The sequence below is a fragment of the Rana temporaria genome, chromosome 1 (assembly GCF_905171775.1).
Source record: "Rana temporaria chromosome 1, aRanTem1.1, whole genome shotgun sequence".
Classification (NCBI taxonomy): domain Eukaryota; kingdom Metazoa; phylum Chordata; class Amphibia; order Anura; family Ranidae; genus Rana; species Rana temporaria.
This window is the reverse complement of record NC_053489.1, coordinates 449,807,345-449,825,167: the sequence shown is the minus strand read 5'-3', so window position 1 is coordinate 449,825,167 and position 17,823 is coordinate 449,807,345. Positions and strand designations below refer to the sequence as shown.

The 17,823-nt window shown below is 43.3% G+C and overlaps 1 protein-coding gene across 2 annotated transcripts in view; it reads right to left on the bottom strand.

The window, feature by feature from the left end:
- Nucleotides 1–342: 342 nt before the first annotated feature.
- LOC120916459 (probable E3 ubiquitin-protein ligase HERC6) overlaps nt 343–17,823 on the bottom strand; it is a 106,509-nt gene continuing 89,028 nt past the window's right edge. For both annotated transcript variants that reach the window (XM_040327436.1, XM_040327443.1), the window contains exons 20-23: nt 13,382–13,452; nt 11,586–11,769; nt 8,189–8,291; nt 343–1,204 (exon numbers count right to left, since the gene is read on the bottom strand). In XM_040327436.1, coding sequence (XP_040183370.1) covers nt 993–1,204; nt 8,189–8,291; nt 11,586–11,769; nt 13,382–13,452 — 570 coding nt within the window. In that variant the 3' untranslated portion in view covers nt 343–992. The remainder of the gene's footprint in view (nt 1,205–8,188; nt 8,292–11,585; nt 11,770–13,381; nt 13,453–17,823) is intronic.

Here is a 17,823-nt window from a genome sequence, read left to right as displayed (position 1 = left end):
AGTCAGCAAAATACTTGCGAGTCCCCCACTCTCATAAGAGAGGAATGCTCTGACTTCACTGGCTGTCTGACCTGGCGGGGGTCCAGGGCCGAGACTGCCACTTGTCTACATGCAGCAGGTCTTGTTCCGATATGCGGTTCCCGGGATCTTCTGTTCTTCACTGGCTGCTTGCTTGTTTAGAAATAAAGGGCCCAATAAATTCTGGGATCTTCCTAATCCTGACACCGAGCCTGTGAAAAAACGTGCAGCCCAAATTGCAGTATCGGCGTAAAACACACACACACACACACTGTGTTAAAAGGCCAATAAATACAGTAATTTCCAAGCAAAGGAATAATGCACTGGCTTACAGAACTGTAATTCATTTTAATGTTTGCAACAGTGAAACTTTTACAAGTATTTATGTTGGTTGTCAGGATATGAGAAAGATCATTAAATATAAACAGTGATAGATAATAGAGCCCCCCATTGTATGATTAGCTGAACATTTTGGCCTCATGTACAGTTAGTTATATTGTGCTGCATTAGTATACCGTTTTGTCTATCATGTATATCAATACGGATAGGATTTTAAGGGGCATTTGCAAAACTGTAGAAACAAGTGTCATTATGAATATAGGTAAAACTGTTCGCTAGGATCTAAAAATAATAAAAAAAAATAAAAAATGTATAGAAATATCCGCTAGCCCTGGCTCGGAGATCCACCCAGTCTTACCATTTCAGAAGTGTCCGTGAAATAATTCTGATTATCTATCAGAACAATACCTGAACATGTATAACACATATACAATGACAAAGCAGGTAAAACATAAAAGTATTTTCTACAGACCTAATGGCAAAAAAACAAAAAACAAAAACAATCTGGTAGTCCTAATATATGGACTAAATACAGATCACCAATTATAAAATATCACAATTATTTAGTCAGAATCTGGGTTCTGAAATCTAGAGATGAAACATATTATAGATTGAAAAACAATGGTTACAGGTTTCTATATTCTGTCGAGTCCTCTGTTGTTCTCTATAGCTAGGAGCAGCTTCTTGCGGAGCATGGCAGATTTGGAGTATTCAGGGAGCAGTAGTAGCTGGGAACATGTCTGAGATTCTGGGAGATAGTCTTCCTTTGGAACACCAAATGAGGTGACTTTCATACATGTGTTTTCAAAACCAAACACAGGGATTTTATCATTTCCAGTCAGGAAATCTAAAAATACATATCAGATGTATAAATCAGGTTAGTCAGCATACCACAAATACTAAATTTATTCATTTTCTTCTGCAGCACTGTATCAAATCAAGACCATGATTTTTTTTAAAGTAGGCAACACAGGAAACAGTAAGGCCCCGTACTCACGACCAAACATGTCTGCTGAAACTGGTCCGCAGACCAGTTTCAGCAGACATGTTTGGCCGTGTGTTGGCCCGAGCGGACCATTTTGGGACGGATCGGACAGGTTTCCAGCGGACAACTGTTTCCCGGACTTGTTTTAAAACAGTCCGCTGGAAACCTGTCCGCCCGGACATGTACGGTCGTCTGTACAGACCTACCGTACATGTCCTGCCGCCCGCATCCCTCGCATGCGTCGAATGACTTCGACGCATGCGTGGAAGCATTTTTAAGGCGGCCCGCCCACGTCGCCGCGTCATTGTCGCGGCGACACCGCGTCATCGACGCGGCGACACCGCGGACACGCGGGCTTCTGTTCGATGGTGTGTATAGCCATCGAACAGAAGTCCCCGGGCAGTCCCCGGCCAGACATGTCCGATGGAAACGGTCTGCAGACCGTTTTCATCGGACATGTCCTGCCGTGAGTACTCGGCCTAAGGGTGAAAACTAAATCTAAAAGGGGATAGTATGTCCAGGAAAAGTAGGGAATATTTATTACAGGTATTTATATAGCAATGACAATTTACGAAGTAAATATATATTGTACATTCATATCAGTCACTGCCCCCATGGAGTCAACCTACCAACATGTCTTTGGACACCTCTGTGAAAGAACGGTTTTCGAACCAGTAATCCTACCTGCACAACTGATGACCCTAGTGTACTGCTAACCCCTGAGTATAAGGCCCCGTACAGACGAGCGGACTGTCCGCTGAAAACGGTCCACCGGACCGTTTTCAGCGGACATGTCCGCTCGAGATTTCTGTCTGATGGTTGTACACACCATCAGACAGAAATCCACGCGTACACGATACGCGGTGACTTGGCCGCGACGATGACGTGGCAATGTGCGCGGCCCTGGAAGGTCAATGCTTTCACGCATGCGTCGAATCACTTCGACGCATGCGAGGGCTTTCGGCCGAGCGGACATGTACGGTGAGTCTGTACAGACAACCGAACATGTCCGACGGACAGGCTTCCAGCGGACATGTTTCTTAGCATTTGTCCACTGGAGACCTGTCCGATCCGCCGGACAATTGTCCGGTCGGCCATACACACGACTGAACATGTCTGCTGAAACTGGCAAACCAGTTTCAGCGGACATGTTCGGTCGTGTGTACAGGGCCTTACAGGTATGTCCAAAGTCCGGCCCACGGGCCAATTGCAGCCCGTGTTTCAGTTTAATACGACCCCGATGGTAATTTGGATAGATATAGATCTATATCTATATATCTCTATATATATATATATATATATATATATATCTCTCTCTATCTATCTATCTATCTATCTATCTATCTATCTATCTATCTATCTATCTATCTATCTATATATATATATATATATATATATATATATATATATATATATATATATATAGAGAGAGAGAGAGAAAAACAATAAATGCGGCGCTAAGAGAAAAAACACTGTGATCCACTATCATATGGAAGTGTAAAAAATGCCACTAGGTGCATACAAAATATGTAATTTAAACATATAAAAAAGGCAAATGTGCATAAAAACCGTATACAGTGATAAACTGAATAGAGTGCTAGAGTCCAAAATCATCACAGTAACACTGAAAAAGATTTATATCTTAGATAACTCTGTGATGCGACTATGTTGAACATATGAGGTGAGTCGCAACACTTCTGAAATTCAAGGCTCAACTGGAATATCCACCATAGAATCCAAAGCCATAAAAGATGTATAAAGAGAATGGGTACTCTTGCCAGACTTCGTGGACACACTCACCAGCGGTGGTGTGTCAATCAGGCATATACGAGATCCTTGAACTGGTACCGTCTGTGGAAGAAACACCAAAGGCAGCCAGGGGAATCCAGAGTCCTCGATCTCATGCGTCCAGGATAAGATGAATAGAAGAGAGGCTCCTCATAGAAGTGAAATCACATGGAGGACATGCAAAAAAATGAAAGAAGGCTCCACATGGTGCAATCTTTTTCAGTGTTACTGTGATGATTTTGGACTCTAGCACTCTATTCAGTTTATCACTGTATACGGTTTTTATGCACATTTGCCTTTTTTATATGTTTATATTACATATTTTGTATGCACCTAGTGGCTTTTTTCCCCCCATTTTTTTCATTATATATATATATATATATATATATATATATATATATATATATATATCTTTGGTGGCCCCAACAAGGGGGGCAGGATGAGTGCCATCAGATCACATACAGGAGTATCTCCTCTTTACTTGGTGGCCTCTGTAATAGGGTCTCCTGGGCTGCCATTGGACGACTGTTCTGTCTATCATAGGAGGCAGGACTTTGTATTATTAGGCTTCATTTCCACTGGCGTTTTTACAGCCACTTTTCTGAGCGTTTTTTACAGCTTAAAAACGCCTGTCCATGTTATTCTATGGCATCATGCCCACATAGGCGTTTTTGAGCTGCAAATGGCATAGGCGTTTTTGAGCTGTAAAAAAAACGCAGGACCAGGGCGTTCTGAAGCTCCAGAGTAGAGCTTTAAAAACGCCAGACGTTAAAAAACGCTCAAAAACGCGACCGCAGCATTTTTAAAGCTGCAGCTCACAAAAAAATGTTTTTTTTTTTTTTTTTTTACAAAATAAACATGGACAGGCGTTTTTAAGCTGTAAAAAAGGCTAACAACAGTGGCTGTAAAAACGCCAGTGGAAATGAAGCCTTAGAGGCCGCTGAGTAAACAGGAGATTCTTCTGTATGTAATCTGTTGGCGCTCGTCCCGCCCCCCATCCCCGTCCCCTCCGAGGCTGCAGACGGGCATGGATCAGGCTGCACTGATAGCAATGGTGAGGCTGCATTCATGGCACTTGAGAGGCTGCATTCATGGCACTTGAGAGGCTGCATTCATGGCAATGGTGAGGGTTCTTTATGGGCATTGACCCTTATTTTGCTTCACAGTTCTTTATTTAAAATGTACGATGTACGTTTTTTCCTGAAACTTCCCTCTTAAAGTGAAGGTGTGTATTATACGCCTGTGCGTGTGTAATACGTCAATAAATACGGTATATCCAAATAACACAAGACAAGAGAATTCTTGTTGGGCAGTGTATTTGTTCATTTGCATTTAATTTTAATGGTTCAAAGAATGTCAGGCAAAACGGTCGTCCCTTACAAAAACAACATAGAATATCCAAGCTCAAACTTACCGACCAATCAGCAACCAACCAAATTCACCTGTCTAACAGTATGCGTTAAAAACAGAGGTTTAGTTGCACGCATTTGAAAATGCATGTGTAAGCTGCAGGCCCCGTCAAGGCTCTCTGTGTACTGCAGTCCTAACTCTAAAATTTAAAATGGTCAGCCCTCACACGTTTACTTCATCAAATCTGGCCCTCTTTGAAAAAAGTTTGGACACCCCCGATTTAGCAGCATTAGTTGTCTGGAGATTAACAGTATATTTATGAGAACATTTCAGAGTATAATATCAGATCCTAAATAATGGATTGTAGGGGGTACTTCAAGCCCTGAAGGTATGGTGAATACCTTATGGAACATAGAGGACCTGAAGCGTAAGTGAAAATTAGTCAATGAGGAGCTCTTAAGTGCTTTGAAAGGGATGGGTGTATATGGAGGAAACTAAATGGGTGATGCCAGAAATGCAGGATTTTATGGGGTGTAAAATATTATATATATATATATATATATATATATATATATATATATTACACAAACAAACATTTTAATTTTTTTTTGTAGTAGATGGGACAAGAAGATAATTTTTTTAGGCCAATTACTGTGCTGGTCAAATGTTTTGCATTGATTTAATGCCTATTTCTAGGTTTACTTAAAATACTGTATTTATCGGCCTATTGCGCGCTCCGGCGTATAGTGCGCACCCCTAATGTGGACTTGAAATTCCTGAAAAAAAATGTTTTATTACTTACTGTTTTGGTGTCTTGCCCGGCGTCCATCGGCGGCCTTGTCCGGTCCGGCGTCCGTCTGCGGCCTTCATGGTGTCCTCCACGCTTCTCCCGCGCTGGTCTCTGAGCCGATCGCCAGTTCCCGCCCTGTGTTTGAACGCCGCCGCCGAGCGCAGTACACTCGGGCACGCTCGGCTCCTCTCGCATAACCGCGAGGGGAGCCGAGCATGGCCGAGTGTACTGCGTTTGGTATACTTCGGCGACCGCGTTCAAACAGTGCGGGAAGCGAGTGTCGGCATATATCGCGCACCCACGATTTTGCCCTGATTTTAAGGGCAAAAGTGCGCGGTATACGCCGATAAATACGGTAGTTTGTTTTCACCAAGCTGACCCAAGCAAACCATTTCCTTGACTAACATATATGCCCATTGGGTGTGCTATGTAAAGTGTATGTAGAATCAGCTGTATACTGTATACATCGCTGTGTTCCAGCAGTGAGATGGGGACTTCCCATTCCTGGAACAAAATACAGTAAAACCTTGGATTACGAGCATAATTTGTAAAAAAATGCTTTGTTTTTGGAACGGAGTATAAAAGAGAAGAGAGGAAACTCTAAGTGTAGCAATAAGTTGCTAAATGTTGTACCTTCATTAAATGTAACCATATTGCTACAATAGGAGGTTCCTCTCATCTCTTTTATACTCTGTTGTGAAATGACGCCACTCTTATATCAAGACATCGCTTGAGTATCAAGGCAAAATTAATGAAAACATTTTGCTCATCTTGCAAAACGCTCTCAAACCAAGGTTTTACTGTATAGTTGGGCTGAGCGCTACTCAGCCATTTAGAAGGATCCTTATATTTTATTTTTTAATCCAGCAGTTAGCAGTCCTGGCTCCCCTGTTTAAGGGAGCGACTGCTGCAGGGAATAAGAGGGAGCGGTGATAACAGCTGGACCATGGGAGCCTATGGATGACATTGTGGCTGCAGGAATTCACAGCCATTGTCAAGGGCGCTCCCATACACAGAGTAGCTGAAGCTGCCAAATCATGTGACCGGACCAAACCAGATTTAAAATAGTTAAGTTCGCAGATGTTTTTTGAACAGTGTATTATGTGTAGGTTATGGACCGTTTAAAGTTAAAATGAGCCTTTACTACCTTTTTAATGAAAATTTTATGAGGACCGACTGTTAGAATGCTCCCTAATTTATACCTCTAGGGGGCACCAACGTTCTCATAATATCAGAATACAATTCAGGGTTTTTCTGTTATTAGTACATATTTATTTTAATGGCATATGACAACCCTTTTGTTGTTTATTTAATATATATTTTTTTTACAAAAGGTCAGAATCGGTGACGATATCTTTGTTTAAAGAGAATGAGTCACATCAAGGCTTATACAAGAATCTGTTCAGTTCAGCTTTCATTACTACAATGGTAAAGGCATAGCTACGAAACTTTTTTTATACCCCCTTCATTAACTATCCATTTCTGAAGATGACGTTTTGACCCACGAGTCAAAAGTTAAGAGGCCCTGAGCTCTGAGCTTCCTTGTCAATTGCCTGAATATCTACTATAATTACAGGACACTTAACGTATATACTCGAGTATAAGCCAAGTTTTTCAGCAGATTTTTTTGTGCTGAAAATGCCCCCTTCTGCTTATACTTGAGTCACATTTTTGCGCCTGATCTCCCGGACTTTGGGGACCCGGTACCAGCACACTTGGCACACATGTAGCCTCACTCTTCCTCTACAAGTTTGCAAAGTTTGTTATCTGGGGGACCTACGGCTGGGGAGCACCGATTTTTCAAATCCGGGCACCCCTTCCATAGACTCCCATGTTAAAGGTAATTTCTCCGGTGAATTGGGGACCCGGTACTGGCCGGTCGTAGGTCTCATGTAACCCTATTTCTCCTCTACAAGTGTGCAATGTTTGTTGTCTGGGGGACCTACGGCTGGGGAGCACCGATTTTTCAAAGCCAGGCACCCCTTCCATAGACTCCCTTGTTAAACGTCAGTCTAGTCATGGACACAGTGAGCCATTGGCATAGTGAGGCATAGTGGGGATCTCGTCCCGGCCGGTCGTAGGTCCCCTGGACCCGGAACTTGGCACACATGTAGCCCCATTTCTCCTCTACAAGTGTGCAAAGTTTGTTGTCTAGAAGACCTGCGGCAAAGGAGCACTGATTTTTCAAAGCTGGGCACCCTTCCATAGACTCCCATGTTAAACGTCAGTCTAGCCATGGACACAGTGAGCCATGGGCACAGTGAGGCATGGGCACAGTGAGGCATACAGATGGACACCCTAGGCTTATACTCGAGTCAATAAGTTTTCCCATTTTTTGTGGTAAAATTAGGTGCCTCGGCTTAGATTTGGGCCGGCTTATACTCGAGTATATACGGTATATGGTATAATACTATTAATGTATGTGTTATTAACACATACATTAAAACAGATAATTGGTAAAGTTGTCAGACACCAGGGGACCACTGATCTCACCGTCATCCTCATACAGAGTAGGTTACATTAAAAAAAAAGAGTCAATATAAATCTCTCATAGTAAGCCTATACATTTACAATAGTTTACCATAAATATTCGGATTCTTGTAAAAGCTCATTTGTGACTGGTTTTGTTAAGATATTGTTAATCAGAATTTTTACAATTATTCAAGTGTGTCCCAAACTTGAATTGTGGTTGCATCAAATTAATAAAAGTAATTATACCAGCTAAAACACTTGATCATTAGAAGTATGAATCTGATGGAAACACTGAAAACTAACAGGAGGTATTCTGACATCTGTATGTCCTCATTTGACAGATGACAAGAAAAAAAAAAAAAAAACATTATTCCACCTACACTCTCATATCATTTCACAAGTCAATAAACGGGCTGCTTTTGAAGACATTTAAGTCTTTTACTTACAGAGAAAGCTCTTCTTTTGTGGTAGTGTCAGTTTATGGAAAACCTTCCAGAACATGATAATGGTTGGGTGATCTCGTGAGTATTTCCCCACATATTGAGTGTTCTGCAGGAAACACAAAATAAGAGTAGACATTTTTAATAGGAACAGATATGTTGTGCTAAGATATACAGTGCATCCAGAAAGTCTTCACAGCGCTTCACTTTTTCCACATTTTGTTATGTTACAGCCTTATTCCATAATGGATTAAATCCATAATTTTCCTCAAAATTCTACAAACAATAGCCCATAATGACAACCTGAAAAAAGTTTGTTGGAAATCTTTGCAAATTTAAATAAAAAATAAAATTACATGTATAGAAGTATTTTTACCATGGCACTCAAAATTGAGCTCAGGTGCATCATGTTTCCACTGATCGTCCTTTACGATGTTTCTACAACTTGATTGGAGTCCACCTGTGGTAAATTCAGTTGATTGGACGTGATTTGGAAAGGCACACATCTTTAACAGTGCATGTCAGAGCACAAACCAAGCCACAAAGGAATTGTTTGTAGACCTCCGAGACAGGATTGTATCAAGGCAGAGATCTGGGGAAGGGTATATAAAGATTTCTGCAGCATTGAAGGTCCCAACGAGCACAAAGGCCTCCATCATCCGCAAATGGAAAAAGGTGTGGAACCACCAGGACTCTTCCTAGAGCGGGCCACCCAGCTAAACTGAGCGATCGTGGGAGAAGGGCCTTAGTCAGGGAGGTGACCAAGAACCCGATGGTCACTATGGCAAGTGTATTTCCAGGCTGGGAAGCAATCAGGAGGGTATACAGGATCTGTAGCAAGAGGAGTTCACTATGTGTGCGTCCTACTCTGACAGAGAGCCTTTTTTTCACTGTGGAGAGGGGAGATACTTCCAGAAGAACAACCATCTATGCAGCACTCCACCAATCAGGCCTGTATGGTAGAGTCTGATCAATATTCCAATAGCACACATTCCTGGTAAAATGGCCCTTACAAAATGTTGGGTGCTGCAACGATTACCAGCTGGGTCCTGGAGACAAACCAAACAATTGAACATATTCGCCAGCACACCAAGGATCGTCCAATTACGTCCAAAAAAGTTTTATTACAAAAAAAAAAAAAAAATCACATAACAAAGGAGCAACGTTTCGGAGTCATGTAGGACCCCTTGGTCAGGCTAATGCCATCCCTACAGTGAAGCATGGTGGTGGCAGTATCATGCTGTGGGGATGTTTTTTCAGTGGCAGGAACTGTGGGCTAGTCAGGATCGAGTGAAAGATAAATGCAGCAATGTACAGAGACATCCTTGATGAAAACCTGCTCCAGAGCGCTCTGGACCTCAGACTGGGGCGAAGGTTCATCTTCCAACAAGCCAACGACCCTAAGCACACAGCCAAGATAACAAAGTAGAGGCTACAAGACAACTCTGTGAATGTCCTTGAGTGGCCCAGCCAGAGCGCAGACATGAACCTGATTGAACATCTCTGGAGAGATCTGAAAATGGCTGACGCTACCATCCAACCCGATGGAGCTTGTGAGGTCCTGCAAAGAAGAATGGGAGAAACTGCCCAAAAATAGGTGTGCCAAGTTAGTAGCATCATACTCAAAAAGACTTGAGACTGTAATTGGTGCCAAATGACAGTGACTGTAATTTTAATAAATTTGCACAGATTTCAAACAAAACAAACTTCTTTCACGTTGTCATTATTTGGTATTGTTTGTAGAATTTTGAGGGAAATAATGAATTTAATCAATTTTGGAATAAGGCTGCAACAAAATGTGAAAAAAAGTGTAGCGCTGTGAATACTTTCTGGGTGGAATGTACAATACAACAGTCCAAAGGACAACATTCCCTTTTGGATTAATTTGGTTCCTTTTTACAAAGAACAAAATACTGATTATATATAGTTCAACAATAGGTTTTATGATGTCAGCAAAAAAGGAGATAGAGCTAGAAATATACATCATATTGTAATTATAAATGATATATAATAAGTATACTTAAGCTTATAATCTGAAAAACATAGAAATGGAGAAGTAGAGGCCAAATATTTGTTAAAAAGGTACATAATAGGTGTATTCAGGAAGTAGGGCAATTTGTACTGGGAGGGGGGCAGTGTGTACGGGAGGTCAAAGTGTGCAGACAAGGAGCGGTGTATACAGGAAGTAGGGCAATTTGTACTGGGAGGGGGGCAGTGTGTACGGGAGGTCAAAGTGTGCAGACAAGAAGCGGTGTATACAGGAAGTAGGGCAATTTGTACTGGGAGGGGTGCAGTGTGTACGAGGGGTCAAAGTGTGCAGGCAGGGAGCGGTGTATACAGGATGTAAGGCAATTTGTACTGGGAGAGGGCAGTGTGTACGAGGGGTCAAAGTGTGCAGACAAGGAGCGGTGTATACAGGAAGTAGGGCAATTTGTACTGGGAGAGGGCAGTGTGTACGAGGGGTCAAAGTGTGCAGACAAGGAGCGTGTATACAGGAAGTAGGGCAATTTGTACTGGGAGAGGGCAGTGTGTACGAAGGGTCAAAGTGTGCAGACAAGGAGCGTTGTATACAGGAAGTAGGGCAATTTGTACTGGGAGAGGGCAGTGTGTACGAGGGGTCAAAGTGTGCAGACAAGGAGCGTGTATACAGGAAGTAGGGCAATTTGTACTGGGAGAGGGCAGTGTGTACGAGGGGTCAAAGTGTGCAGACAAGGAGCGTGTATACAGGAAGTAGGGCAATTTGTACTGGGAGAGGGCAGTGTGTACGAGGGGTCAAAGTGTGCAGACAAGGAGCGTGTATACAGGAAGTAGGGCAATTTGTACTGGGAGAGGGCAGTGTGTACAAGGGGTCAAAGTGTGCAGACAAGGAGCGGTGTATACAGGAAGTAGGGCAATTTGTACTGGGAGAGGGCTGTGTGTACGAGGGGTCAAAGTGTGCAGACAAGGAGTGGTGTATACAGGAAGTAGGGCAATTTGTACTGGGAGGGGGGCAGTGTGCAGGCAAGGGGCAGTGTATACAGAAAGTAGGGCAATGTGTACGGGAGGGGGGGGGGGGGGGAAATATGTGGAAGAAAGGCAGGGTGTACAGGAAGTGAGGAAAGTGTGCAAGAAGGGTGTCAGTCTGTACAAGGGGCCGTTTATACAGGAAGAAGGGCAATGTGTGCAGGGGGTGCAGTGTGCAGTCGGTGAATATAATTTGGAATTCCCAGGTGGTATTAATTTTTTGTTTCTAATCAGACTAGTATGTCACACCCAGTCTTCAGTATTATTTATTCATGCCTGCTTTTTGCAGGTCATCATCTCCATATAGTCTCCCTTATTGTCAGGTTCTTAAGTTAGGGGGTAAGCACAGGCATGATTTCTATCAGTGTTACTGCAAACACCAAAATAGGTCAGAATTTACCTGCTCAAATATATTCCAGTCATATCTTGCATGACCAGCAACAAGATCCATCAGTTCATCTGGTTGGAAAAATGACAGAACGTCTTTGTCACAAACTTTGTGCAGTCCTGTCTTGAACTCCTCAAAAGTCTCGGCCACAGAGGTGTTGAAAATGTAGTCAATGTACTTGTTCACATAGTTGTGCCTTTAAGAGAGCAAAAAAAAAAAAGTAAATCTCAATTTTATTGATTATTATGCATTACAAACATCAATATATCTTTGCTTCTTTGATTTAACTCACACAAGGGGGAGTGATATACTGATTGAGTAGCTCTATTAGTAAACCAGAATGTAAGAAGCCATGTGTTCTGTCGGGGGGGGGGGGGGGGGGGGGGCAGTCCCCCAGTCAGAATACAATAGCTCAGCGGGGGAGATCAAACACTTGAATCATTTTTGATGCAGTAATGCTCCTAAAGTATTCACACACCCGCACGTGTGAAAAAAAGAGATTAAGTTTAACAAACTACCAGTGTTTGTTACCCTATTTTATATTCCTGATATGTGCCTGCTCTATCATGTACTTGTGTGAAAATGTATCCTGCTCTCTTTGTATTGCTTCCTTTGTGCGAAATCCCTGGTGTTCCTGACAGTCACTCTGGTTTCCTATTAAAAACTGACCACACCAAGTACAAGAACACACTGTGGTCAGTTCTCTAGCTATGCTGGGACCTTAATATGCTCTCCTCCAATGATCAGCCTTGTTCTGACACACCTTCCTTGCACAGCCATTCACTGGAAAGCTCCACTGCTTCTCCTCCCCCAGCTCTTATGCAGCTGAGAACAGAGGGAATGTGATTACTTATAAAAAAAAAAAAGGGAAAAAAAAGGTATTTATGTTTTTTTTTTAAATTCATACCACAAATGTTTTGCCCCCCCCCCACCTGTCAACTGCGACCCTCCCCCTTTTATTACACTGCTCCCTACCCGTCATACCACTCCCTTACACTGTCCCCCACCTGTCACACTGCCCCCTTGTCACAATATACCCCCTGCATACTGACCCCTTCCAGTCACACTGCCCCTCCATCATTCTTCCCCCTCGTCACTGCCACCTTCTGTCAAACTTCCCTCTCCTCCTGTCACACTACCCCATTATACTGCCCCCTCCTTTCATAGTGGTCCCTCATCCCACTGCTCCCTTTCTTTCACACTGACCGTCTCCTGTCACACTTCCCAGGTACCCTTATCCGGTCACACTGCCCCCCTCTTGTTACAATGCCCCCCATTATACTGCCCCTTCTTGTCACACTGCCCCCCTCTTATCTCAGTCCCCCCTGCTGTCACACTTCCCAGACACCCTTCTCCTGTCACACTGCCCCCTCTCCTGTCACAATTACTCCATCATACTGCCCCTCCCCCCATCACACTGCCCTCCTCATGTCACAATACTGCTTCCCTGTCATACTACCCCCTTCTTTTTACACTTTCCCCTCCTTTTACAGTGCCCCCCTCCAGACCCTTCCTTTTCTGAATGGACACGGTGAGTAATTGGTACTGCACTCACTGTGTCCATTCATAACTGAAGCATAGTAACTCTGCTTCAGTTTGTAAATGAATAGGAAGCTCTATTGCAGCTGAGGTTGCAGAGATGGAGATTGAGGGCCCTTCATGGTTTCTTGCACCGGGGCCCTGAAGGTTCTAGTTACGCTTCTGACATGCAGTACCTAAATCCCACACTGATAATTATAATCCCATGTAAATGCAATGATCGGTTGAAACTAAAAACTGTTGTGAACTGCGAGAACAAGGATACATACTTTTTTTCACTGGTCACACGCTCTGATGTTCCATTTGGAACGAGTTCCACTGTTCGGTTTTCCCAGGTGATCTAAAAGTACATTTAAATATTTCTGGTTGGTATATTTCAGAGTAACGAAAACATTGAATTATGTCCATCAACCAGCTTTCATTAATTCTGTTCTTAGTCTAGAATGCGGTTGTGAAATGAGAGTACGCAGTGTAGCGAAGAATCTCTTAATAAGATTACATCAATGATGTCATGGAAGACGGAGCTAGCTGAGCAGGCCAGAAGGTTAGATGTGTAGGTATCTGTTACCACTAAAAATAAATTATGCTTACTTAAATCCAGGCGATATTATGGTGCAGCGTCATACAACATTTTCTAACATAGCATTTGTTTGATGAAGGGATTTGGCAGTGTATTAGGTACTATATTTACAATATGCCAACTGCAAATTCTGTTGCAAACCATAAATTTCGACCTAAATAATATACTGAAAAACAGATTAAGTATGTGAACCGCATGGCAAAATGAGCATCGGATCCAAAAAACATAGGCAACTTAAAGCGGTGGTTCACCCTAAAAACTACAATTTTTTTATTCCACTGCCCCCCCACATTACAATTCGATTAAGGCTCTTATTATTTTTTCCATGCTGTACATACCTTAGTACAGCATATTCACCCGTGCATCCGGGTTGCGAGTCCCGCGGGAGTGGGCGTTCCTCACATGTGTTTGATTGACATTTTGCCCAAAAACGAGCTCCCCCCCGTCGCGTAAGCCGCGTCACGGTTGGCGAAAGGAGCCGAACGGCGAGTCGGCGCTATACTGCGCATGCGCATCGCCGTTCGGCTCCTTTCGCCAATCGTGACGTGGCTTACGCGACGGGGGGGGGGGGGGGGAGCTCGTTTTTGGGCAAAATGTCAATCAAACACATGTGAGGAACGCCCACTCCCGCGGGACTCGCAACCGGATGCACGGGTGAATATGCTGTACTAAGGTATGTACAGCATGGAAAAAATAATAAGAGCCTTAATCGAATTGTAATGTGGGGGGGCAGTAGAATAAGAAAATGTAGTTTTTAGGGTGAACCACCGCTTTAAGATACAGATATAACAATGTATCAAAATAAAAGAACTGGTGTTCAAGTGATAAAATCGCGCTATAAAGTTGGGTGTGGTCCAGTGCAAATAAATGAACCTAAAAGCCAGAAAATGAATAATTGTGACAGGTGATCAAAGAAAAGGATGTTCAGAGCACCATACACCGATTCAGAGATAGCACCAATAAGTGGGTCCTGTTATGCCACTTACCATAGATGAGGTAAAGTCAGCATAAATAGCTTCTCTTATGTCAAAACTTTCAAAATCCTTCAATTAGGTCAAGGGGTAAAACTCAATGGAGGCACATATAGGAGAGAAAGGGGAAAGAAAAACTACAATAGTGTAATTCCACCTTTTATCATGTACCCCACAAACAGTTAAAACATCCCATAAGGTAATGCCCGTACAGGAGATCACATATATATGAGCAGAGTAAGGAGAAGATATCACCAGTTCACCGCTGTCCTCCACGTCTAGGGGCCGCGCGCGTGCTGTACAGCGTTTGTATTGATGCACGGTGATTGGTCAGCGGTGGAACGCAATGGAACGCAATCTTCTTCCTTCCTTGTGGCGCCGTTGTAGCTACGCCCTGACGCGTTTCGTCACTTCCGACTTCAGCAGAGGGCGCCCTCTGCTGAAGTCAAAAGTGACGAAACACGTCAGGGCGTGGCTACAACGGCGCCACAAGGAAGGAAGAAGATTGCGTTCCACCTCTGACCAATCACCGTGCATCAATACAAACGCTGTACAGCACGCGCGCGGCCCCTAGACGTGGAGGACAGCGGTGAACTGGTGATATCTTCTCCTTACTCTGCTCATATATATGTGATCTCCTGTATGGGCATTACCTTATGGGATGTTTTAACTGTTTGTGGGGTACATGATAAAAGGTGGAATTACACTATTGTAGTTTTTCTTTCCCCTTTCTCTCCTATATGTGCCTCCATTGAGTTTTAACCCCTTGACCTAATAGAAGGATTTTGAAAGTTTTGACATAAGAGAAGCTATTTATGCTGACTTTACCTCATCTATGGTAAGTGGGATAACAGGACCCACTTATTGTTGCTATCTCTGAATCGGTGTATGGTGCTCTGAACATCCTTTTCTTTGATCACCTGTCACAATTATTCATTTTCTGGCTTTTAGGTTCATTTATTTGCACTGGACCACATCCAGCTTTATAGCGCGATTTTATCACTTGAACACCAGTTCTTTTATTTTGATACATTGTTATATCTGCATTTGAATGGTTTTATTTCCATTTAAAATTTAAATTGCTGCTGTCAGGCTAAATACCCATTAACATTTGCGGGTACTTGCCTATGTTTTTTCTTTCATTTGCTTATCCAATAACTTTCACTATAGAAAAAGTTCATACCTAGTTCCCAGGCGCCAAGAAATGCACTGCAGGCCTTTCTATTTGCACCTTTTTCTATAACTTAAGATACAGATCTAAAGTCTTTCTCCATATTATTAGTTCTTTATTTCTTTATTGTGAAGGGCTGTGTCACTGCACAATAGGAAAGTTCAGTAGTTGGCATCAAGAGCAGCTTGGGGAACCAGGATAAATTTTTCAAGAAAATACCTAATCCACAATCTGTATCTGAGGCTCTGTCAACTTGAAATGATTTTGCTGATGGGAAATATCAAGCTGATTTTTTTTAACAAAGAGGAAAAATTTACAGAAGCTCACAGTAACAGATAAGAAACTGTCTTTACAAGCATATCTGATTAGATGCTTTGCATTACTGCACTATTCTTTCTGAGCCGTCTTAATAGCATCATGGGCCCCTGGGCAAAGTAATGCACTGGGGCCCCACCAGCTTGCCCCAATTTACACACCTACCTTCAAGAAAGAAAGTATAAATAGTTGATAGAATTAAACATATAGGCCCAGATTATCGTAGGAGATACGCCGGCGTATCTCCAGATACGCCGTCGTATCGCCGAGTCTGAGCCGTCGTATCTTGGCGCCTGATTCAAAGAATCAGATACGCCAGAATTTGTATAAGATACGACCAGCGTAAGTCTCCTACGACGTCGTATCTTAAAGCGGGAGTTCCGCGGGAAAACAGTTTTTTTTAAAGAGCTTTTTGTCACGCTGGTGGTACATAGAAAATAGTACTCACCAGTCTCATCCTCGCTGCCGCTAGCACTACGATATCGCCCAGAAAGATATTTTATAAAATTTTCTGATGGACATTGCCATCTTTACTACTGGCACTCTGAAGCCGTCCTGCAGGATCTTCCGGGATGCGGTGAATGCTGTCCCAGCATTCACCGCTCTATCCCGCGCATGCGCAGTGTGACGGCGAGGCGCGCCGTCAACACTGCTGAGTTGCTAGGACAACGGCCGGCAGCGTCCTGAAAAGGACACTCCCCGCTGTGCCTAGCATATAAATTTATGTTTACTATGGGAGAATTGTATCCGCCCCCGGTCACATGACCGTCACCTGACCGCGTGCAGTCAGGTGACGTTCGAAAGATCGCGAGATTGCTTCTCTAGCTGCTGTGTCTCGTCACCGTCCAGAGACACACGTGTTAGCTCCCAAAATCCTTTGCGGAGCTAGCCGACACGCCCATTCCCGAACCCCTACAACCCGGATGTGCCTGCTCGAGATGCTGAAAAGGGGGTATGTAGATTTTTATATTTTTTTGGAACCGCCAAATCGTCAGGCACACCGGGGGGACTGTTATATCAAACAAAGTGACCTAATAGGGTGAACCTCCGCTTTAACTGCATATTTACGCTGGCCGCTAGGGGCGTGTACGTTGATTTACGCCTAGAAATATGTAAATCAGCTAGATACGCCAATTCATGAACGTACGCCTGGCCGACGCAGTACAGATACGCCATTTACGTTAGGCTTTTCCTGGCGTAAAGTTACCCCTGCTATATGAGGCGCAGATGAGGCGTAGCAATGTTAAGTATGGACGTCGGAACAGCGTTGCATTTTTCACGTTTTACGTCATTTGCGTAAGTCGTTCGCGAATAGGGCTGTGTGTCATTTACGTTCACATTGAAAGCATTGGCTTCTTGCGGGTTAATTTGGAGCATGCGCACTGGGATACTTTCACGGACGGCGCATGCGCCGTTCGTAAAAAGCGTCATTTACGTGGGGTCACATTAAATTTACATAACACACGCCCACATCTTCCACCTTTGAATTAGGCGGGCTTACGCCGGCCTATTTACGCTATGCCGCTGCAACTTTGGTTTGAGAATACTGCACTTGCCTGTCAAAGTTGCGGAGGCATAACGCAAATAGGATAACGTTACGCCCACACAAAATACGCGCTTCTAAGTGAATCCGGGCCATATTCATTAGTGCTTTCAATAAAATCGATTTTACCA